This window comes from Polistes fuscatus, unplaced genomic scaffold (assembly GCF_010416935.1).
Source record: "Polistes fuscatus isolate 324 unplaced genomic scaffold, CU_Pfus_HIC Scaffold1, whole genome shotgun sequence".
NCBI lineage: Eukaryota > Metazoa > Arthropoda > Insecta > Hymenoptera > Vespidae > Polistes > Polistes fuscatus.
The window spans coordinates 11,610,559-11,635,592 of NW_025112997.1; the positions used below are offsets into that span (position 1 = coordinate 11,610,559).

General features: G+C 31.5%; 1 protein-coding gene across 2 annotated transcripts in view; it reads left to right on the forward strand.

Annotated features, from left to right (window-relative positions):
- Positions 1 to 9,413: 9,413 nt before the first annotated feature.
- Positions 9,414 to 25,034, forward strand: part of LOC122521202 (DE-cadherin) — a 157,682-nt gene continuing 142,061 nt past the window's right edge. For both annotated transcript variants that reach the window (XM_043641764.1, XM_043641847.1), the window contains exon 1: positions 9,414 to 10,119. In XM_043641764.1, the coding sequence (XP_043497699.1) occupies positions 10,008 to 10,119 (112 nt within the window). In that variant the 5' untranslated portion in view covers positions 9,414 to 10,007. The remainder of the gene's footprint in view (positions 10,120 to 25,034) is intronic.

The window sequence follows — 25,034 nt, forward strand, 5'->3', positions numbered from 1 at the left end:
ATACATATACATATACATATAGGACGTTGAATTTTCACCGACCGTTTCGTACGTCGTCTTCTTCGTCGTCGTCGTCGTTTTCTCTGATCTATGCAAATGATATATTTTCCTTTTGAGAACGTACGCTTGATGTTTCTTCCAAAGCCGTGTTTGAATATATTATATACTTCATATACTTATACGTATTCTCTTGACTAGGTTGCGCATCTTACAAACCACACTTCCTTCTCTTTCATGTCATCGTCGAAGTATGGAGTGGGGGACGGGGGCCGAAAAAAGGGAAGGGAGGAAAGAAAAAAAAATGATAAATTATAAGAAAAAGATGGATTATTTCGCGTGTATTACAAAAAGGAATTTAATCGTTTTACATTCTCGCACACTCTCACATATTTTGCGTTTGTTTTTTTTTCCTTTCAAATTGATATTAATAATATCCAACGAGTTTTTTTTTGTTTTTTTTTGCGGGGTTCTTTTGTAAGTATAAGCAAGTAATAGAAATAATAATCGTATTTTTTAATCGTAATTGCAATTAATATAACGAGTTCAATTCTTCTTATTATTTTTCTTGACGCAAAGCCCCGATCTATCACGCGATCGTAGTAATATTGATTTTCTCTCGTATGATAACTGTAACGTATATTAAATTTACATATTACGGGTGTAATTATTTATCAGTATATTTATTGATGGATCTAAGTGTAAAATACTACCAATACGGATATATACACGGGATAATTATTCAAACTATATAACAACAATTGGATTGAACGATACAATAATAATGATATTTATCTAAAAGAATTGAAAAAAATACAAAAAATCAATCGATAGACAAGTTGAAATTATTCGCTTTCAAATGTTGAAAATAGATTTACGGATTAAATAATATGTATACATATATATTTTGTTGATAAATATTCCAAACTAGTAAGTGTAAAATTAATATTTCCATTCGTATGATAAACTATCATATTTAAACGTTTCCTATTTGTAAATATGCGTGCGTATTCGTGCAACCCATTTAAATGTGTGAATTTCTTTTTGATATGAAATAGAATAATTAGAAAACAAAATATTCATCAAATTAAATGACTTTTATTTTGAAATAATACGATGGGAAAGATAATATATTACAAAAGATAATACAACGAAAAAATAATACAAAATAAAATGAAATAAATAAGATCGTGAGATCAGAAAGATCTAAGGTAAATCGTTCACCATTGAGGAAGAGTTGAAGGTATCCCTTTTCAGATAAGAAAAAAAAAATATTTTCTACGAAAGAGTAGGTATAGTATTCGATAAAAGACGGTTCTTACTTCGTGATGGCCCATATATACCAATAAGTCGACAATTTATGATAGTACTGCTCGTATTCGTGTTTCCTTTTCTCTCTCTCTCTCTCTCTCTCTCTCTCTCTCTCTCTCTTGTACGTTCTCGTATTCGTTCTTATTCCCGTTCGATAATTCTTCGATCACGGAAACCACGATATTCGAAAGTTTCCGAGAGTCCCCGGAGCCGTGAGCGAAAAATAGTTTTCAAACTATGAAGCGTAAAGTTCTTCCGTAAAGTTTCGAGTTCTCTGGATGATTGCACGTATACGAGGAACATGGGACGACAAACGTCTACTATTTGGAACGTTTATTTATCATTTTCCAGACGAATTAGACAAAACTAACAATAGGAGAATAATTTATATTTATTCAATGATAAAATTAATCGTTTATATTTGACAATGAATTTAATTACGTAAAGGGAAATAAGAATCTAAACGATTAATTTCAAATTCAACACATTGGAATTTTGAAAAAAAAAGTAAATAAACAATTTAAATTATTATTTTTGTTATTATATAAATCATCCTATAATATAATTGTATAAGTTCATTTTAATATTATTATTTTGTATATGAATCCTACCTATAATATATAATTGTATATAAATCTATTTAATATTATTATTTATATATATATTTAAAGGTTTGCTTTTGAAAAAGATATATTCGCCAATTCAAATAATATTTTTCAAATACGTATACTAACATTCGTTATTATTTTGATGAAAATAATATTACACCAAAAAACTTGACAAAACAACAAGTTTTGTAACAAACGGCAAATAATAGCAACTAGAACGAAATTCGTTAACTCGTCTAACAGACAAATTTGTTGTACGCACGAAAAGAAATCTTCCCCCCATCTTCCCCCCTGCCCCAACTTAGATGCGGTTAAAGATAGCAAGATCCGCAAAAAGTTTTCGTTTCGCACCTGCAAATGACACGTTGACGATATTTATTCGGCCCTACGTGCGATAGTGCTTCCTACTCGGAAAACTATCGTCAACGTAAACTTTAAGATGCTTACTAGAACACGTGGACCTTTTGTTCGCGTTCTGAAATACGAAGCTTTCGTCGTAAGCCACTCTCTCGGGTTCGTTCACACAAAACGGTAACTTTGCCTTCAATTTTTAAATAAATAGTCTGAATTGGTAGAACAATTGAAATTCAATCGATTTATTTATTTAGTTTCTTTTTTATATATGTATTTATATATGTTAACGTGAAAAATCCAAATTGAGAAATGTCAAGATTCGCATGGTGCAATGTCAACACGCACCAAATACGTCGGTGAAAGAGTGAATATTTAGGTTTATTTAGATACATTGATATTTCGGACATATACTATAAGTGATTATGTGAATCTTGACATTTTCACAATTTCGGTCTTTCACAGTAACATATAAGTATTATTATATAATCCACTTTTAGGTCAGAACTATATTAACTTCAATTTTACGATTATTATTATTAATGGACTTTAAATATATCTCGAGAGATACTTTCACTTTTTATATTTAATATTAATAATTATCTAATAATTTTAGGCTTAAAGTTTCTAAATAAAAATAATTTTTATAATAAACGTAGGTATATCACTTAATCAGTTTTTTTACTTTTTTGTTTTGCTAAATTAATTAATGCAATTTTCAGTTGACTAATATGTCTTCTATAAAATAATTTATCAACTGACATATATAATATAATAATTTATTTTAAAATTGTCAAATATACAAATGTATTAATTTCTACAATCAAAAATATTAACATTATCAAACTTTATAGATATTAAAAACGTCTTTAAGATAAAAAAAGTTTGAAATGAAAGAAAACTTGAAATATAAATTGATTTATTTATTCTTATTTGTTTTACGAAACAATTTATTAATTGAAACAATGAAGAGAAACAAGTTTGTTCAAGTTCAAATAAATATACATAATTATTAATATTTAAAGATATATAAATATTTTGTTGAAAATATGTTTTTAGAAAATGTTTGTTTGTCATTTAAATATAATACGGAATATAACCAAAATACAAGGAATTTTCGCATACTCGATACCTTCGAGGAATCCCTTAGCACCTGTTCGTACCTTCGTCTACACGACGAGGTCTGCTTTTCAAAGGACGCGCGTAAGTACTCAGGCGTAACTGCAACAAGTGGGTACCCGTAGAAACATGAACTTTTTATCGAAGCATCAAAGAATGTCGAGCGATTATACGATCTTTTATAAATATACAGGGTGAGATGAGAATTAAATGGGAGTTCAGAATTAAGAGAAGATACGTTATAGTAAATGTTGATTTTTACGAAGTTTCTTTTTTTAATGATTTCCAAAATAATTACTCTTTTTCAAATTACGTACATTACTTTAATATTCCGCAAACAATTGTTTATATAATAAATCAATATGTCGTTTTATCAAATCATTTATTTCGTATAATTCATTTTTGTAATAGATAATAATAATAATATTGAAGAAAATATATAGTTATCGAATGAAATATAATTATTAAGTGATCTATTCTTTTTCTCAACTTTGATTTCAACAAATTTTGGAGTATATTTTGAAGGTTATGTTTGCATGCATTTTTCGAGTTACTTTAACATGTAATTAACACCGTTTTAAACAATTTAAAGTAACGATAAAGTAACTCTATTAACGTTTTTAGGAATTCTATTAAAATTTCAATAATTACTTTTCCATTATTGATTAAAAAAATAAAAATCATTTTCGTTAACTTTAAAAATGTTTAGATAAGATAAAAACGTTTTGTCATGGCATAGAAATAAGAACGCAGCTGGTTACACGGAATAATTAACCTGTTGTGTTAGACATCAAACGAAAACGTATGTAATATTTAAATAGATACGTATATACATGTATAAAGGTTCATTCTACAGGTTCATATAATAACTATAGTATGCATATATACAGACACACGTTAATGAATATCAGTGGTAGTAGAATAGTATCGTTGCTTTAATCAAGAGTATCGCGTTACTTTATTTGGCAGATATAAACTATTACGTTTCCAGTGTATATCCTGGATTTTCATTGTTACACGATATCCAACTATGAAATTATTGCATTAACTCGTTATACATTTTTTTTAAATTTCGATAAATATTTCGATGAAATAATTGATATACTTTTTGTAACAAGCAATGTTACCAGATGTAGGGAAAATATATGAACGCGTGTCACCAAATTTAATTTATATAAATTAGCAACCTAAAAAATAATGTTTCAAGAACAATATTTTTTTGATCAAGGTTGCTAGTAAGAAAAGACAAAAATTATGATTTAAGAATACAAATGCATATTAAGTAAATAAACCAAAGACAAAAAAAAGATTAATTCTAGCTGAGATTTTGTAGAATTCACGTACGTTTCAATTACTTTATATTTCAGTTTACTTCAAAATATATTCACGTTTAGAGCAAACTATTTACTAATTATTATATTATTATCGAGAAAATAATGAAGACATATTACAAATATATTAAACGTTATATTTATTAATTTATTATATAGAAATATTTTCTATGCATCTATTAATATCCTCAAAAATATGTATCCTGCGTTACATGAATAACTGAAAAATGTAAACTATCATTTAAAAAGTATACATACATTATACTATGTAACTATAAAAAAAATTGAAAAGAGTCAATATAATCTGTACTAATCCTAATAATTTAAATCAATACTAAACTGATTTTTAAAACGTATAACTTACCAAATTTAGACACCAATACGATATTTTATAGGAAGGACATAGTGTTGCCCTGTTCTACTTGTGAAATTCATATTTTATTCATACCAAAATACAAGATTAACTGTTTCATCCTCTTCTCAATACATTTGCACATTCAAATAAGAATTTTGATAGGGTTTGTGTTAAGCAATCCAACTACCAAGATAACGTTGTCTGGAATTTGACCGTTAAGATCACAATAACCGTCTCGAATTATATAGAGCGTACTGAATAGGAAAGGAAGAAGGTATTTACGTATGTGTTCATATACAGATACACAGATGCATAGTTACGTATGTGTATATATACATAAGTATGACTTGGCTAACGATACTTCTCTTGTTTCCTCGTTACCGTTATCTTCCTGTAATTCTAATGGTCCATTGCACTCTCTCTCTCTCACTCTCTATTTTCTATTTCTTTTTCTTTATATGTAATTTAAATCGATTCAATAGGATGATCATTTATTTTCGAATAATATATGAAAATAAGATAAAAAAAAACATAATATCACATCGTACACAATTTACTATCACATAAATTAGGTATACGTATTCAGGTTATATAAATATATACATACGTATATGTAAATATGTATATTATGTGACCGTTGAATTTGATCAAAGTGCATTCCTGTGATCAATTGAGAACGAAGCTCGGTGATAACTTCGATGGGTACGATAGATAAATAAAATATACAGTTCGCTACGAGAATAAATTGTAATTTGATCGTATTATCAGAGTTTCTTCGACTTACGTGTCATTTCTAAAAAGTGTCGTTTAAATGTATATATATGTTACCGTCAAAGTATTTTTGACAACGCCTAGGAATTGGTAGCAATAGCGGATTTTCGGCTTTGACGGTAACATATATATACTTACATTTATATCACAAAATTCAATATATATTTCGAAACTTATATACAGTTAGTCTTCCTATAACATGATTTCGCTACAGAATGATTCATAAATTACGACAAACCTTTGTACAATACATTGTACTTTTACAGCACTGATTAACATGATTTTTGCTTAACATATTTAATATACTAATATTACTTTAAAATATTATGTATAATTATAAATTAATGTATATATATAATTATAAACTCTGGGTTTCATATAACGCGGTATTTTTTAGAAATTTATCTATGTATGTTATAGGAAGGTTACCTGTATATATATCTAACAATCACATCTATCGTCTATTTTATTTCGTTAATTATTCGTTAAAAGAAAAATTGAAATATGATTTCCTTCAACGTTTGGTTTTATATAATATTATTTTTTCTAGACGAGGTTTTCCATCACTACCTACACTTGTTCGAATGAACAAATTAAAAAAGAAGGAAGAAGACGTATCGAATGTATGTAATAACTTCTTTCTCTCTTTCTCTCTCTCTCTCTCTCTCTCTTTCTCTTTCTCTTTCTCTTTCTTTTTCATACAGGGTAGAAATAAAAAAAAAGAAGGAAAATGACGTCGCGAGTTCCTAATTAACTGGCAAAGGTACAATAATTACCGTAATTTCTCGTGAATACGAACGTGTTGTACGGGATGCGAGACCAAAGCAAACACAACAGTGTGTCTGGTTGCGAAGCCATTAGCGATGCCTGTGTACTTTTGAAAAACGTATATATGTTTCCTGTCGTAGATTCCGTATCAAGGATTACATTTTTTTTTCTTTTTTCTTTCGTCCGCTTTTTTTTGTTTTTTTCTGTTTTCTTTTCCCGATAAGTTTGTTCGTCCTTTACTTTTCCTTTTGATGTCTTTAGTTTCCTATCTTTATCTATCTATTTTTGTTCCCTTTTTCTTTGAATACGTATATCCGATAACGAAGGACCACGATAATAAATGTCGTGCTTCAACTTCGAACTCGCATCAAATTGACAATGACTATAGGGATTACGTAAATCGAAAAAGGACAGGGGGAGGGGGACCGAAAATAAAATCAATTTTTCAACAGTTTCGTTAGATCTATAATAATATATCGTAAAAAAGACAAAAGAAAGAAGAAGAAATATCATTGGATTTGAAGTTATGTAAAAAAATGCGAATAAAAAAACACAAACAATTTGTGTGCGTGAACGATAGCTGAAGGGGGTGGTGAGGGCGGCGGTTCGGGAAGCAATTTTTCTTTTTTTTTTCTTTTTTTCCTATTTTCAGAGTTCAGTGTCTATATCGGTAGTGGTTTGTATGACGAATGAGCAGTGCTTTTCAATAAGAAATGTATGTCTTACCTCACTCCCCCTTTTCCTCTCCCCACCCCTTTCTACTACATCGACGCGCGAAAGTGTCTTTTACAGTCTAAATCTGTGCCAAGAAGAAGAAGAAGAAGAAGGAAGAGAAGAAGAAAAAGCGATAGAAGAAGTGGATGAAGAGAAGGGGGAAGGGGGAACAGGCAAACCAAGAAAGACCCACCGGAAGATGCTTTGAATAATGTATTTCAATATGCCGCTTCTTCGAGATGTCCAACGGGGAAGTTGGTCGCAAGGAAGAGTCGTGGCTTTTCGAATAAGAGGTGGTTGAGAGATAAAGGTGAAGGTGAAGGTGGAGGTGGAGGTGGAGGTGGAGGTGGTAGTGGTGGTGGTGGTGGCGGTGGTTGTAGCGGTGGAAGCGGAGAAGAAGAAGAAGAGGAAAACGAGCGTCATAAAACTTTTGCATTTTGCTGCACATGCCGGTCTTTCGGGATGGTATCCTGCTAACGCTATTCCGAGAGTTTCGTATTTTTATTTTTTTATTTTTTTTTTCTTTTTTTTTTGGAAGACGTACGTACGTACGTACAAGTTTGATGGTAGTAATATTTAGAAATTGTTTTTTCCTTTTTTTTTATTTCATTTAATTTCATCGATCGAACAATTATTTTTATATTATTATAATAATATAAATGAGATATTTTTAGAATTCTTTTACGTGTGAGATATTATATTTAATGCGTTTTATTTAAATGCAAAATATACGCGAGTTATATGATTATGTGATTATTTTGTAAAAGTCAAATCCCCCCTCCCCTGTTTGCATTAATCCTCGAGTAGAATAATTCGTAAAAGATGATGATGATTATTATTATTATTATTACTTATCACCGGTCGCGAAATATTTCGCAAACCACAATTATTCGTCGTTCGTGTCACCGACCGTTAAATAAATACGCTTTACAAAGATTTTCACTTTTAATTAGTTTGAAATATTTTGACGGATATATTTTTTTTCGAATAGTAAATGTGCTTTCTCAGCGGTGCATTGTCGCGCAATTGTTACCTATTGATTATTCTTAAACGATGACGTATAAGTTTTTTTTATTAAAAACAAAATTTTAAAATATTTTCATACATTCCTCCGTTTCGAAATAAAGTGATTATATTATTAAAAAAAAGAAAAGAAAAAAAACAGCATGTCGGAATATTTTTTTGATCGACTGTACGTAAATACTGACTGTGCACTTACTTTAGTATCCGTAAAGCGTATAAATGCTCTTTTTTTTTGCACGCTTTGTTTATTCGCGCTAAATATATTTTCCATGAATTAAAATGGGAACGTTATTTAAACGACGTGTTTTGCTCATTCACTTTTGTTTCAGATGCAGGCATTAAACTTAGTAACGCAAAATGTAATTTTTAATAGAAGGGCCCGAGCAATTTATAAGGTTTAAAAAATAATTCTCTTTGGAAAAAGAAAAAACATTTTTGCGGAGCAGGGAAAGAATGTTGTCATTCATGCATAACACGTTACATTGTATTTTTGTCGTATACTAGAAAAGTTTAGTTTATTAATAAAATATCTACGTTTCTAATGTATTCTCTTATATTTGTATCTAAATAATTGTATTTATTTTCCAAACGTTATACAATTCTAATAAAACATTTATCTTCGATCGAAAATCTCTGATTCACTGATAAACAATTGTATCAAGTTAATCCAACACAAAATAAAATAGTTAATAAATCTAAACAAAGATAACATAACTCGATACAATGAACCATAGAAGCACAGTGAAATAATTGTAAGACGTTTAAATAAGAAAAATAAAACTGGATTATAGAAAAAGTGACGATTATAAAAAAAAAAAAAGAAAGAAAAAAAAACCGTAAAGTAGAGAAATCGTAAGATTAGAAAAAAAGACGTGGTACCAAAGTTAGTAGGGACGTACCTGTTGGAAGATCAACAAGTAGTTCGGTGCTTGATGGTAGTGGTGGTGGGGGTAACGGTTCTGTTGCTTGCTCGCTCGCACGGGGTTTGGTGGCGCGAAGGTACGAGGGGGTAACGTCCTGGAGAGGGACGGGAACGAACCACCACGGTGGTGGGGGAAACTCGAGGCTGGTACGCGGAGCGTGAGAGAGCGAGAGAGAGTTGCAGGCAAGAAGCAGGCGGGTACGCATCAGGGCAGGCAAACCGAGTGGCTTGCGTCCGCGTTCGCGTCGTCGTCGTTCAGTCGGGTAGGCGCGTTTGTACGGCGTCGGTCTTCGGCTTAAAGAGATTCTCGCCGCGTATGTTGAACGTACGTCGGACCGTACGTGTGACGTGTGTTTCTGTTTTGAAAAAAAAAAGAAAGAGGAAAAAGGTGGAAAAAAAAGAAGAAGAAGAAGAAGTAGTAAGAAGAGGAATACGTAGAGAGGAGGAGGTAGGCCATGAGATTAGTGCGTGTAGATGATGGTGTACTATAATAGTGTATGTTCGAACGCGGTGAACAACAACTCTGCGATAATACGGTAACGAAGAAACTGTGTGTGCTATTTCTCATTATACGAGAATAACGAGGAGGAAGAGGAGAAGAAGAAGAGGAAGAGGAGGAAAAGGACGACGAAGCAACGAAAACATCGCTGACGCTTAACAAGGACGCCTCTCTCTCTCTCTATCGAGGAAAGTTTGTATAGTGAGAACTTAACGGAAAAAAGGATAATATAAAAGCAATGTGGAAGACGAAGACAAAACGAAGCGGCAATACTGCTTCGAGTAGTTTTGGGGCCTGGGCGAGGCCCTGGCATCTTCTACCACTTACTCTTCTTCTCTATGGAGCTCTCGGTGAGTGAAGCATATCTTTCTCGAGGTTGCACGTATCTCTCTGTTTCTTTCTCTCTCTTTCTTTCTTTTATCTTCTATCTCTTCTTCTCTCTCTCTCTATCTCTCTCTCTCTTTTCTTTTACCTCTCACCGTCGTACGTTCTACGCGTGGTTCCATTGGTCGAAAGCGCATGCGCTGTACCATCGTGCTTGGAAAGGCTGCGATTGGCATCTTTTACAACACGGACGATAGAGGGGAAGGCACACCGGCCTTAGGCCCATTCGCAGGGCCCTGTGATTCGTCACCGTTCGAAGGAACTCACTGAGGCGACGTTCTTTTCTAAGAATTTCTTTCTTCTGATTCAGACTTTCTTTTTTTTTTCTTCTTCTTTACGTTAGAATATAACTGTCTATACAATACGCGACACCGATATATCTTTTTATTTCAATCAGTACTAAAAAGTAATTTATGTAAGTTTTTTTTTTTATTATTATTTACAATTTTAAAAAAACACTGCATTGTTCCAGATTCGTTATATTTTCATTCCTTCTTGTGTGTTGGTTAATAGTCGGATATCATTAGTCAAGAAGTTACGAAACACTTTTAATCATTAGATCTGTATAGAATAAATGCATAACTTTGCTTCTAATGACGATTTATAGTTAAAAATAAACATAGACGTTTAATGTTTTTAGTCGAATGAGAAAACAACACGTTGAAAGAAACAACAAAGTTTCCTCTTCTCATTAGCTATAACGTTAAGAACAATGATCATTACCGACCGAGACGTATACAGATATGTAGGTAAAAGCGAATGGTAGGTACGTTCCAGTGCGATTCGAAGGTAGGACTCGCCATTGGTCGAATCCGTTACGCGTGACCAATAGAAAATAATCTTTTTCTCCTTTATTCTCTTTCTCGTATACAGCTGTGAGTCCAGATTGAAACGTATCCCAAGATTCTTCGAAATATTCTCTTTCTACACATATAACGTATTATTTTATTCCTTCGAAAATAATGTAATAACCATAACTCGGTGATCGATAAATCATATTAGATTATATTAATTTTCGATTTCTGTAATAATTAGTATGAAAATCTGTACAGATCCCGTTACCTTGGATCGTGTTGTTTTTATGCGTGTGATACAATTTCTCATTTTTCTAACGGTTGTTTCTGTGAGTTGACTATATATTATTATTATTATCAATGAAGCTTGCTATATACCATAATTATCTTACATTTTAAGAAAAGTTAAAACAAGTTTTTTCGTGTACAATAGAGTCCAGTTGAATAAAAAAAGAAAGTTTCTTTGTTTTGGTTAAATGATAATACGAAACCAAAGATTAATTTATCTGTTATATTCATTTACTTTTCATGGACTTTTACCAGACTGTACAAAGTTCTCTTACAGGGAACAAACTTTCAAGATGTCGGGGCTATTGTGCTTAGTTATCGAAAAAGCAGCTTAACCTGTAAGTTAAAGTCAACTTTGTTAAAGCTATAGAACTCTGTACATTGTTTCGACGAAATAATTAAGAAATGAATAACTTTTCTGTAAAGAGATCGTTATTAATTTAACCCTACTTATTCAATGACACTTTTAACGATACCGTAGTTATTTTGTGATATCACGTGACCTATACCCAATTGTTTTTCGAATGATTCATTTTTTTTTTTTTTAAAAGAGACAGGATATATCGTATAAAATGTTGTTTACTTTTTCGTTAAATGTTTCGTAATCATGTTTCGTAAAATTGTTTCCCAAAGAAGGATCATCAGCTTTTGAATAAATAAATGTTGTTAATAATTAAATCTATCGATACGTTTATATCTATATTTGTTTTTTGATTGTCAATTTTTTATTCAACACGATTTTCGGTAATTTTTTTCCGCTTCTACCGTTCTCTTGTACGGATCCATACAAAAACGAAGAAAAAAAAAGGAAAAAAAAGAAATGAAAAAGTGAATACGCGTTAATTGTATTTTAATGACAACGATTGTGAATATTTTCATTTTGTCACAGGAAAATAAAAATTAATAGATAGTCGTGATAAATAGATAAAAAGGAATAAGGAAATTCTTCTCGTTAATCAATCGTGTTCGTACCTATTTACACGGAAATAAAAGAAATTCGATAGCTCTTTGAAGAAGAGATAGGAGACGTCTATCAAAAAGTGTCGATAAACTTTTCTTTTCTTTTCTTTTCTTTTTTTTTTACTCTTGATCATCGTAGCCATTTTAGATCGTATAATACCATTTGACTTTAGAGCGTAGGAGGAGGTGGAGGAGAGTCTTTGCTTGTGTCGAGGGTTGGGGGAGGGGGAGGATTGATATCGATGAATTAATTGCTTCGAAATTGCGCGCGCACACAGCGGGTCGATTGTTTCGTTCGTTCGTTTTACGTTTATTGGCTTATATCGCGTGAGTTTGTCCTTTAAAAGCTTCTGTGAATCAATCGTATCGAACATGTCCATTTACTTTTTTTTTTCCTTTCTCTTTCTCTTTATCTTCTAACCCTCCACCCCCACCCAACCTTTCTCTCTTTCTCTCTTTCTCTTTTACGATTTAACGCCGCAAAGAGAAAAGCAAAGCAATAAGGTTTTTTTTTTATCGAAAAGTGATCAGATTTGTACGGTTAAAGGAAAAAAAAATGATTAGCTGAAATAGTCGATTAATCAATTTTTGAATAACACATGCAAACAAACAACAAAATTTTGTGTTGGAATAATTTCACTTTCGGTATCGATTTCCATCATTTTCTATTTAAAACAAAATTTTTGTATTATATGTTTGTTTAATTTTCAGCTGAGATAATTATTCCGAACAACGGATTAAACATCTTAAGTTTAGAAAAATTAACAAAAATATTCTTCTCGGGATATATTTTCTAATATAAATAATAGTTATATAGAAAGAAACAAATTGTTGATTTAAGTCCACTGTCATAATCATCGTCACGTAATAATAAATTTGAAAGATTCTTACTAATGCGAATGATAATTATTATTATTATCGTCATCGTCATTTTTTATGGGTTTAACGTTAGCTTGAATGATTATGAAATCAAATAAAACAAATTGTTGAAATCATTCGTGTAATTTAATGTGAACAATTATAAACGTATATCAATAATACGTGAGAAATTATAAAACGTATTAATAATACGTGAACAAAAGTGATAAGTTGGAGAAAGAAAGAGAGAGAAAAAAAATCAGTTCGTACGAATAAGAAGTAGTGATTTGAAATGGAAAGAGTTGGTTGTGTACCCCATGGGCAGTAACTAACGTTCATAAATAACCGCGAGAAGGTTTTCAACGGTTGAGAGTGGACCACTGTTAGTAGAGAGACGGTGTTACTTTTATTAGCGTTAATTGACCCAAGATCCGTCTGGAACGTCTCCATTGAGCCAATCAGGGTCGCGTTTCCATTTCATGTTGGCATGATTCGAGAGAGGCCTTCTTCTTACTTCGACCCGGTCCCCTCGGATCTTTTTTCTTTTTTATCTTCGATAATCTTAACGCCAAAGCCAATGTAGCATGTGTATTATAATATCTAAATTTATACTGATCTTTGACAAAAAATGTTTTTTTTTTATTTTTTTTTTATTACAATTAAATGTAATAATTATGATAAATGTGTCAATAATTATGCGAAAATTGATTAAAATCTAAACAAATCAATTATAATATTATTATTAAACAATATTTATAACGTTGTAATTTATAATTTAAAAAAAAAAGAAACGAAGAAAAGCAGTAACACATCTAACGTAGAACCTTTTTCATTCAACAATTGAAAAGGAAAAAAAAGTCAGAGAATGGTCATTCCATAATCATCATCAATGTCATTGGGGCGTGTATCCCTTATTTAAATCCCAACCTTTTTGTTTTGTTTTCTCTGTCTTTTTTTTTTTTTTTTTTTTGTTAGGATCTCGAAACTTTGAAGAGAGGGAAAATTTCGTAGAATTTTCCCGTGATCCTTATTTTTTTTTCTTCTTCTTTTTCCTTCTACCCTACACTACCCTTCTCTTCTTTCCATCGTTGCGACGTGCTGCTAGTTTGTCCCTTTTATATCTACCAACCTTTCGCATTCTTCCAACAACGTAAGAGATGCACAAGGACGGTTAAAGCGAAAAAGATTTACTTTTACCCAGATTCTCAGCTCTTCTTCTTCTTCTTCTTCTTCTCCTCCTCTTCCTTCGTCTCCTTCTTCCTCTACTGAATTCCTGAATTCTTAGGTTTCGAGAACCTGAAACTCTGTTACTACTCTTTTTCTCTACACTATAGTATAATACTACTTGCTAGGATGAAAATCAGTAGTAGTAGTAGTAGTAGTAGTAGTAGTAGTAGTAGTAGTAGTAGTAGTAGTAGTAGTAACCAAGCGAACCACTAAAGTAGCGTAAAATCCCTTTTGGATTTTGCCAAATTCCTTGGGGAACTTCAACGTTTCAAGAATCTTGTTAGTCTTTACGTTTACCAGATGTCAGGTAAGAGGTGAGGAAGGTATACTTTAAAAAAAAAAAGAAAAAAAAAAGGAAAGAGGAGGCAGAATAATTACAAGATATATGAGAATGAGGAAAAAAACGCCACCCCCGACAAAATAAGAGATGGGAGAGAGAGAGACAGGTAGATTATGTGTTCCTTTTCTCGTTTTCAATTAAAAATCTAATTATTCGTTCATCGAAAACTTTACAGATAGTCTTATTTGTTAATCTTCCTTCTCTTTTTGCAGTTCTCTGATCCTTTTTCTCTCTCTCTCTCTCTCTTTCTCTTTCCCTTTCTCGTACTATTCAACGTGGCATCGACCTTTTCCTGGTTTACAGTTCCTCTCTGTTGATTCTACCCGCGTACAGAATAATCTCATCACGTAGTAATCCATTTTCTTTACGTTTTCGCGATTCGCATTCGCGAAGAAATACGCGAAAAAAGAATGGAAAGAAGGTTGGTGGAAGGAAAGAAGAAGAAGAAGACGAACGAACGAACGAACGAACGAACGAATCCCGGAGTTCGAGTTCGTTTCGAAAGGAGCGAACCTCGTTAAAAGTTCATCGATGCAATTTGTTAAAAGGTTTTTCCGCTAATTCCCATTGATCTCTGCTAGTCGTAGAAGAACTTGGAAAGGTGGAAGGAAGAAACCCCCATCCTTTTCTATCCCTATGAGAAAAAGGTATATCGTAAATTTGTACAAATAATCAAGAATGATTATTACCATTGGAATATCAACACTGCTGTTTTTTTGTTTACTTGTATTAGTTGTTAATACGAATCTCATTCGATTATTTATTTAATTATTTATTTAATTAATTACAATCATTTTTCAAAGGGTGCTCCTCGCGTGCGTGTCTGTGTGTGCGTATGCGTATGCGTATGCATGTCTGTAATTATTTACAATTCATTATCCATGAATCCACTATGTGAATCATTCGAATAATAAATTAAAGTAATGAACTATGTTCTGAAATAAAGAACATAGAGGGACTATTTGATAATATACTTCGTAGCTTTGAAAATTTAACGTCAAGGAAAGTTGAATAAAACGTGCATTACTATTTGTTGGTTTGGGTTTACGTTATAAAACGACTCGTACTTACAATAAGTACGGAATTATACGCTTGAGTTAGGTATACGATAACACTACTATTGAAACCTTGCTTTCTCTCTCTCTCTCATTCTCATTCTCACTCGTTGATGAAGGATAACTTCGATCTGGTTAATTAACTTATTTATGAATTTCGAGTCGTTGGAACTTATTTCAACGACGATTTATAAACCTAATTTCTTTTTCTTTTTTTCCTTTTCACTAATCGATTATTATTATTAGACTTTTTTTCTTTTTTTTTCGATTTTGCGCGTGGCACAATTTTCGATTTTGTTAACCAACCCCACCCCCGACCCGTTTTTTCTTCTTTTTTTTATTACGCATAAACTAGAACGACGATCGTTCTTTTCTTTTTTTAAGTTTGCATTTTGCGCGCCAGTTTAAATATCATTCGATTTTCTTATCCGACCAACTTTCTTCTTTTTCTATCAGGAAAAATCTTTATCTTTCCTTATATATAGTTATTAATATCTAAGAAAAATCGGTTTTATCGATTGATGAAGATTAAAGTTTAGTTGGATGTACCTGTGTTCCCGTTCTACTACTACTACTTATTCTTCTACGTTTTGTTTGTCAATTAATTTTGTTAAATGCGCCGCGTACCTTCGAATCGATCCACTGTAATTCGATTAGAACTTCCTCTCCCCGAGTTAAGATTCGTATTATTAACGAGTTATCATTATTCTTATCAATTGGAAACAAATCTGTTTGATTTGAATTCATATTATAATTTACGACACGGATAATTAATAATATTATATATATAATTTATTTTATATTTAACGAGAGATCGTTATTTGATTAAAAAAATTAGATTTGTTATACTGGAATAATAATACTAGGCAATACATATATATATCTATATTTTGTGAATAAATAAAACAAAACAATTAAAAAAGAAAAGAAAAAAAAAACATATATATTAATAATATTATACACAATTGTCGCGACAAAAAAAAGAAAAACAATTTATAATCGATATTTGAACCACGGAATTTTGTTGCTTTTTATTTTTTCGATACTATATTATTCGCGATACTATAAGAGAGAAATATATATAACCGATGCGAAATCTCGAATTGTCTTTTACTTTACAAGAAACAAATTGATGAAGAAGAAAGAAAAATAAGAGAGAGAGAGAGAGAGAGAGAGAGAGAATGAAAGAGAAGTAGAGTGAGATTTTTCCAATAAAGTAAACAAGATCCTTCTTTACCGTTGAGAAAATCTTCTAGTCTTTTACTTTTCTGTTTCTTTTTCTTCTTCTTCTTCTCTCCTCCTCCTTCTCCTCCTTCTCCTCCTTCTCCTCCTCCTCCTTCTCCTCCTCCTTCTCCTCCTCTTCTTCTTCTTCTTCTTCTTCTTCTCGTACTTTTCATTTACAATCTATGCGCGCGATTTCAGGATAAAAGTTAGAAAAAAAGAAAAGAAAAAGAAAAAAGAAATAGAAAAAACAAAAGGAAGAGGAAGCACTGGAGAAGGGCGGAGAAGGAGGAGGAGGAGGAGGAAGAGGAGATACCCATTTAGAAATAGAAAGTAGTTTTTACGAGCATAGTGGCCATGTGCCGGCACATTGTGTATGTATAGTGCACGCGCATAATCGTGTCTCACATCTGGTAGAAATCACGAGCATACGACAGCTGCTGCTGCTGCTGCTGTTGCTGATGCTGATGGTGGTAGTGGTATGGTGGTGGTGTTGCACCGCGTTTCAGCCAGATTAAGAATTTTTCCGAGTGCTTTTTTCTGATCTTAATCGAGTGGGATATGACTACTACTATCCTAAGAAGTAGCGAGAGAGAGAGAGAGAGAGAGAGAGAGAGAATGATTGTTTTTCTTTTACTTATAATTGTTTCTTGTACATTTTCTATATTTGTTTCTTTTTCATATTTTTTTAATATATCGTTATTGCATCGTTACAGGGCTGTTTCAAAAAGTCGTTCTACGATCAATAATGATAGTAACAACAAATCGATTTTAGTGTTTCTTCATAGAATTGTAATATTTATTATTTGGTTTTCTTTTTATTTCGGGATATTATTAATTCGTAGTTGTGTAGCGTTGTTTAAAAAATAACTTACTCTCCAAATAACTGTTAATGATACTAAAACTATCGAGATTCAATTTATATACTTATTCCTTTAAGGGGTTATACGCAGTTGCGAGGCTCGAAAAAGACGTATTTTCATGAATTTTTTCTAGAAACAGTTTTTATTTCTCAAACAAAAGTGATGGTAATTCAAATAGAGCCAACTTTTGAGAATACAATAGCGCGTCGATTATGTAAAAATATTAATCTGCACTGCTCCTGTAGATGATTTCCTGAACGTCCTCTAAAAAAAGACGTTTGGCGGTGATCTTCATTTTGGCGGTTTGGATTATTGAAATTAAAAAATGTGGTGGATTCTTTTAAAGGATAGATTAATGCAGGTATTAAAACCAAGGAATAATAAAAATTTTGATTTTTGACAAATTGGCGTCTATTTGAAAAAAAGTTGTTGTTTTCGACTAAAATTTTCGCTCTAAATTGTTACAAAAAAATAGTAATAAATTTTTTAAAAATTATTCCTTATACTTAATACCTGAGGAATATATCTAAGAAGATTGTGTAAAAATTCGAAATCGATCGGTTAAGCCGTTTTTGAAAAATCGAGATCACCGACTTTGAAAATACCGTTTTGAGAAAAACGCGTTTAAAGTTTCAAAGAGACGTTTACACATAGTTAAAAATTTTTGTTTGCAGCTTACATGAAGTGAAGAATATTTGTCGGATCGATTTGAAATTTTCAGAGAATATACTTAAATATATGTACATTCCGAAAATGAAAAAAAAAAAAAATCGATTGTTTAAAAACTCTAATTGCGTATAACCCCTTAAAAAAAAAACCACATATATTTTCATATATGAATGAAATTTATAGCCAATTGGGGATAGCGTCAACAATACATGTTTCATTTTTTTTTTTTATTTAAAAACGAATAATGTACATTTTATGCGTTTTGGTCGAACTTTTTTTTACAAATTACAGAACGCGGTCATTTGATCGCGCGCGATACGTTTAACGTTAAAAAAAGAAAAACAAAATTGGTTTATGATTTTTCATCTCGATAAAAGCTACTTTTTCTGTTAAATACCTCATAATATTTTCTTTTTCCCTTAATCACACATCGGTTAGCGGATATTATAAACCGTGGATTGCATTAATTGGTGATTTTATTTGTATTTATTTTACCAATCGTATCGCAACATTTGTTAACATTATAATTATTTAATTCAAATTACATAGGTAAAAAAAAGAAAAAAAAAACAAAAATGTTCTGCTTCTGACGATGGGTTATAAAATGGTTTGAGTTAATTTATTTCTTTTACTTTATTTTAATTCTTTAATCATCTAACCTTGTGGAAACGAAAAAAGGAGTGAGGAGAGAAGGAGAAGAAAGAAAGGAGGGGGGGTTATATTCCAGTTGGAAAGTATCGAGGACGAATTCACATAGAAAGAGAAAGAGAAAGAAATTCGTATACTTTTTTTCCCGTTCTTTCTAGCCCTCGGGTGAGAAGGAAAAGGAGGAGAAGGAGGAAGAGGAGGAGGAGGAGGAGGAGGAGGTAGGTACTCTCTTGAAGGTTCACTTTTGAAGAAAACTTTTGTAGAAACTTTTTAGTGGGTAGTAAGTACGTACGGTACGTACGTACATAGTGGTTACCTTCCGGGCGATTTTCCGATTTGGTTTTGGAAAAAGAAAAACCCTAAGAAGAAACCTTACGAACCCAAAATCCCGAAATAACTATCTACCTCGCTAGTTTTCTTTCTTTTTACATTTAAGAACTAGCTAATGTTTTTAACTAGGAATCGAAAGGGAATAAAGATAGGAACTTGGTTTAGGTTTGTCACGGGCTTGGACAAATAAATCGGTCCTGTGTGTATATATTCTTCTGTGTATTATCCTTTGTGTATCCTAAGCGTGTATGTGTGTATATATATGTGCTTGTGTGTAAGTGAAAGAGAGAGAGAGAGAGAGAGGTGTAGGAACGCGGTGAACGTTGAGAAGAAAGAAAGAAAGAAAGAAGGAAAAGGAAAAGGTAGTAGATAGGCCGTAAAGGGAAGAAGGAAAGGAAAGGGACAGGATGGGTTGGGAAGGGAAGGGAAGGAAAGGTCTTAACGGTGGGGGCAGAGGGGAAAGAGTCGTGAGAGGACAAAGAATGGTCGGCGGGGTCGCCGTCCGTTTGTTGTAGGTGCATACCCCGTGTGTAGAAGAAGAACACGTCACGTAGAGTTTCTCTGTGTTCTGCACTTATAAAACTAGAAGGATAGAAAGAGAAAAAACGAAAAGAGTAGAGAGGGAGGGGGGAAGAAGTATACAGAAAGGTAGAAGAGAAGAAAGGGGAGGGGAGTAGAAAAGAAGAAGAAGAAGAAGAAGAGAGAACAAGCAAGCAGCAGCAACAGGACTGGCTACGTTGAAATAGTGGGCCCTTGCCCTTTTTACATGTACAGTTGGATTGGTGTAAAATTTTACTGGTTGTACTTGGTTGGTTGGTTGGTTGGAGAATCGTTTCTTCTTCTTCATGGTTTTCTTCTTATTTACTTATTTCGGGCAACGTCAAAACTGCTTTTTTTTTCATTTTTTTTTTTTTATCTACCTTCTGCTCGTTTACCGGTGACTATCTCTTTTCCGAGTGATAAGCCTCTTCGATGATAACACGTATGTTAGGTTGTATGTGTATATGTACGTGTAAAACGTGTGTTGTATGTATGTTGAGCTTTATCCGAGAACTCACCTACGATATAATATATATTTTTGCTTTTATATTATCTCGATTCTCGATACGTTTGATATCTATCTATACCTATCTGCCTATCTATCTATCTACGTAAGCGAGCAACTTCGATATATCTTTTTTCAAATATTTTACTTTCTCTATCGATAAAAAAAAATCTTTACTAGGTCGACATTCTTCCTTCCTTCTTCTTCTTCTTTTCTTCTAAAAGGGAAAATGTGAACGATTTTATATACATTTTTTCTGAAACAATTTTGTTCTTAATTACAAATTATTACATCGTTTGTATCGTTAAACTAACATTTATGGTTTTAATTTAAAAGATTATTGCTCGTATATTTTTCAATAGGGGGGGGGGAATCAAGTTTTTTGGAAAAAGTATATACGCTTTCATATTCTATTATGGATGTTTTTTTTTTGTGGTGTAGATGGAGATATATTTATAAATGAAAATGTAAATAGTGTTAGTAGACGATATTGCATTTATCGTATTTTTTGTTCTTATTTAATGATAAATGGTAATGGGAATAAAATCATTATAAAACCAACAATGAATTTCTTTTTGTTCCTTTTTTTTTTAAATGTTATTAGTCATCATAAGTGAAAAATTACTGTTAAGAAAGGTTTGTTAGTTGCGTGGCAAAGCACACTTGCTGTTTAAAAAAAACGCACCCATTACGTTTACTTTTTCGATGCTTTAAACCGTCATTTTAAACTCGACTCTTTTTTACCTAACTTTGTTCTCTTTTCCTCTCTTCCTTATCCACGCTCGTCTAAATATTAGGAGAAGCCAGGAAAGAGCTGTGGAAGATATACCGGGTGACCATTCTATATATTCGTTCAGTGATTCATTTCCTCGTAACTTTTAAAGAAGGAAATAACATTATTTAACATAACACGTTATATCGTATCGTCGTTAAATTTTCTTCCATGTTAACGGAAAAAGAAGAAAAAAAAAAAGAAAATACATTATCGATCGCGCATATTTTTTATTTATTTATTTAAATGAAAAACAATCTTTTAGAAAATACGTATGCAATATGTATGCATATATATGCGCACGTGTGTTGCGCACATGTATTATTACGATTGTGTCTGTGAAACACGGGATAACAAAATTATTAAATATCTGTTACAATTTATCTCGAGTTAAACGATTAACCTTAAAATAAACGTTAACACTTGTTGTTATCTCGAAAAAGAAATAACACGTGAATTTTAATCAAGTTCATGATTCATTGCCAAAACGATAAAATCGTATGGTAGGCATGAAACTTATATGTGTTAGTATTTGTAATACATATATATATATATATATAGTACAGTTGTGAAAAAACGTCACGTGAGTTTTAGTAAATGATTGAGATGATATTTCGATGGAATATTACAAAAAACTTTCGTTGAGTTAGTTAATCTTCTCATTTCGTAATATATATACACACACACACACACACATATATATATAAAGAATATTATCCGAAGGAGAACTTAAACCGGAAATGCTCGGAAACGATACCTGATGTTCGATAGCTGTTGAAAACGTATTATTTACATTTGAAAATCTCCGGCTCTCTTGAGCTGTTGCACGGTTGTCAGATTCGTATTATGGTTGCATAATTTTTCTATGTAAATTTTCTTCCGTTCCAACATTTCACGCTTTTATTGATTTTATTCGTCTGATTTTTTTTTTTTTTTTTTTTTCCAGTTAGAAAACTTATTTGCAATCGAAGAATTTTACGAGTTCGAATTAAATTATTATATTCGTGCCGGTTGGGGAAAAGACAAATAGTAGATTTTAGTTTTTTTTTTCTTTTTTTATATTTTCAAGTAAAAATTGTAAATTAAAATATATATGATTTTGTAACGTTATGACATTGCAGAAACTAGTTAAAAAATTTTATATGTGCACGCGTTGTGTTTGTAATATTAATAATACATATTTTGGAAAAAAAATATATGTATATATAAATAATGTAAGTAATTTACAACAAATTTGTATTGGACAATATCAATTTATTTTAATCAAGAAAAAAGTAGTTCAATATTACTGTACATAACAAAGATGCTAGATTAGAATTTGGAGACACATATTATTCTAAAATTAAATAAACAAAAAATATCATTTTCCAAGGATTTAATTTCGACGAATCTACATAACATCGCAGTTTTCACAATGCATTTGTGCTTATCTTATATATATATATATATATAATATATAAGTCGTGATATTTTTTTTCGAAAAAATATAAAAATTGATAAAATTTGAGTTTCGTTTTAGAGGCTTATATTCTATCGAATAGAAAATCGATTCTTTATCCGATATACGCGCGCGCGCGCGTGCGTGCGTGCGTGTGTGTGTGTGTGTGTGTGTGTGTGTGTGTGTGTGTGTTACTCTTCCTTAGTCGACAAACTAAAGAAAATGCAAAGGAGGGTAGTTTTGCATACAAAAAAGGTCAGGTACCACCCACCGACATTCGCGCACATTTTACCCATAGTCGGCTTTAAGAAAATCATTTGGAACGTATAGCAATTGTCAAATTAGAATTTCGATTTTAGAAAAGGGGTGGAAAAGAAAAAGAAAATAAATTATAATTTAAGAAAATAAGAAATATTATAATTATTCGTTAAACGAATTATAACGAAATGGAGAGAAATGTGTGAAAGGAAAAAGAAAAATTTTAAAAGTAAATACTGACCCCCAGACAGTATCGTTGTTAATAATTTATATATACATATATATATAAATGTAATTACAGTGGGTTTTTATAGTGACACGATAAAAAATATATAATGAACTCTTTTCATAGTTGTTTTGTATTTACATTTTAAAATACAAAATTAATATATATACATAACTCGTGAATTTAGTTGCGTCAAGTATATATACGTAATTTCATTATTAAAAAATATCTTTATATAATATTTTTAACGAGCCGTAACTGTGGATTTATTTTTTATTTACTCGTTCATTATTGATATATTATTATGATGAGAAATTTCTTTTAATATTCTTGTATTTTCTAAATATCATATCACAAATGATTTTGATATCTCGAGAAAAATTCATGAATTTCTGTTTAATAAGTTTATAAAAAAGTTTATCGATTTGGAATAACTTATAAAATCCTTCTTCTTTATTTTTTTTTTTTTAAATCCAGTATATATATATCATTTTCCGTTTAAATCGTGACGTGCCATGTATGTAAAGTAGACATTTTTGGTATTCCCAAAAAGAAAAAAAGAATAAAATATGCGGTTGGTGCGTTTAGTGCATTTCCTTGTTACGTTTTAAAATGATCTGTATAATAATACTACGCTTTCAGTACCCATTAAATATATATATATATATATATATATATATATATCAATTTTCAATAGAGAGTCGATTATTCGGTTAAAAATATTTTTCGTGTAATTGATCGTATCGTATAAGAAAGTTCAGAAAAATGATCGTTCGAATAAAGAATATATTTACATATTAAACAATTCAAAACAATTTTCTCGTTTTATTTAATTCGTTTAACGAAAATTCATCGTTACAAAATTATCGTACAATTTTGTATTAGCTTTTTTACGATGTATTTTGAAATTAAGAATGACAAAAAAGAAAAAGAATAGGAAAGATAGATAGGAAGAACAAAACAATTATGTTATGGTTTTTACGTGAGGTCACGTATTATTACACGCGTAAATTTATAATATATATAATATAATAATATAAAAAGATTATATATATATTTTTAATAAATAATATAAATAAATGAGATAATATATATAGATATACAAAAGTATAAACACGACGTAACGTTTCGTACTTAGGTTCCAGTGGTGAAGTTTGGTTGTTACGGACTCTGGGACACGGTGCATCATCGTAGTTTTAATTACTTACGCCTAGGAAGAGACCGCAGAAGCCAGCAGCACGCTGCAAGCTGCAAGCTGCAAGCGAATTGCATTGCCGACTTTTCTCCCACTCCTTCTACCTATCCTCCTACTCCTCCTCCTCCTTCTGCCCCACTTCCTCCTTTTCCTCCTTCTCCTCTTCCTCCTACTACTACTATTACTACTACTACTACTACTACTATTCGCCGTTTAAATTAGCAACTTATGTCCTGTATAATTTATTTGCACTTCTCAACGTCCCGTCCCAGAACGATGTCGCGATTCGTAGAAACCTGCGATACGTTTTGCGTTTTCTGCGATACTACACTACAACCCCACTCATCCACCCGTATACCCGAGGGTACAAAACGGGACTAAATATTAAAGCAGAACGTGTATTATAACATTATACTGTATAATATAAGCGAATCGCGTAACTCAATCTTTCCTAATTATCTTCATCGTTTACGTAACTAACACTTTGTCTCTTTTCACTCTTGTTATCTTTTTGGTTTCTCTTTCTTTTCTTTTTTTTGGTTTTGTTTTTTTGTTTTTGATACACTTATATGAAAGGATTTATAATATATTTATTTATTTATTTATTTAATAAGGAGTGAGAGAGAAAGAGAGAATGAGAGTGAATGAGAGTGAGAGTGTTGTAAAATATTTTAAGAATTTTTTTTTATATCGA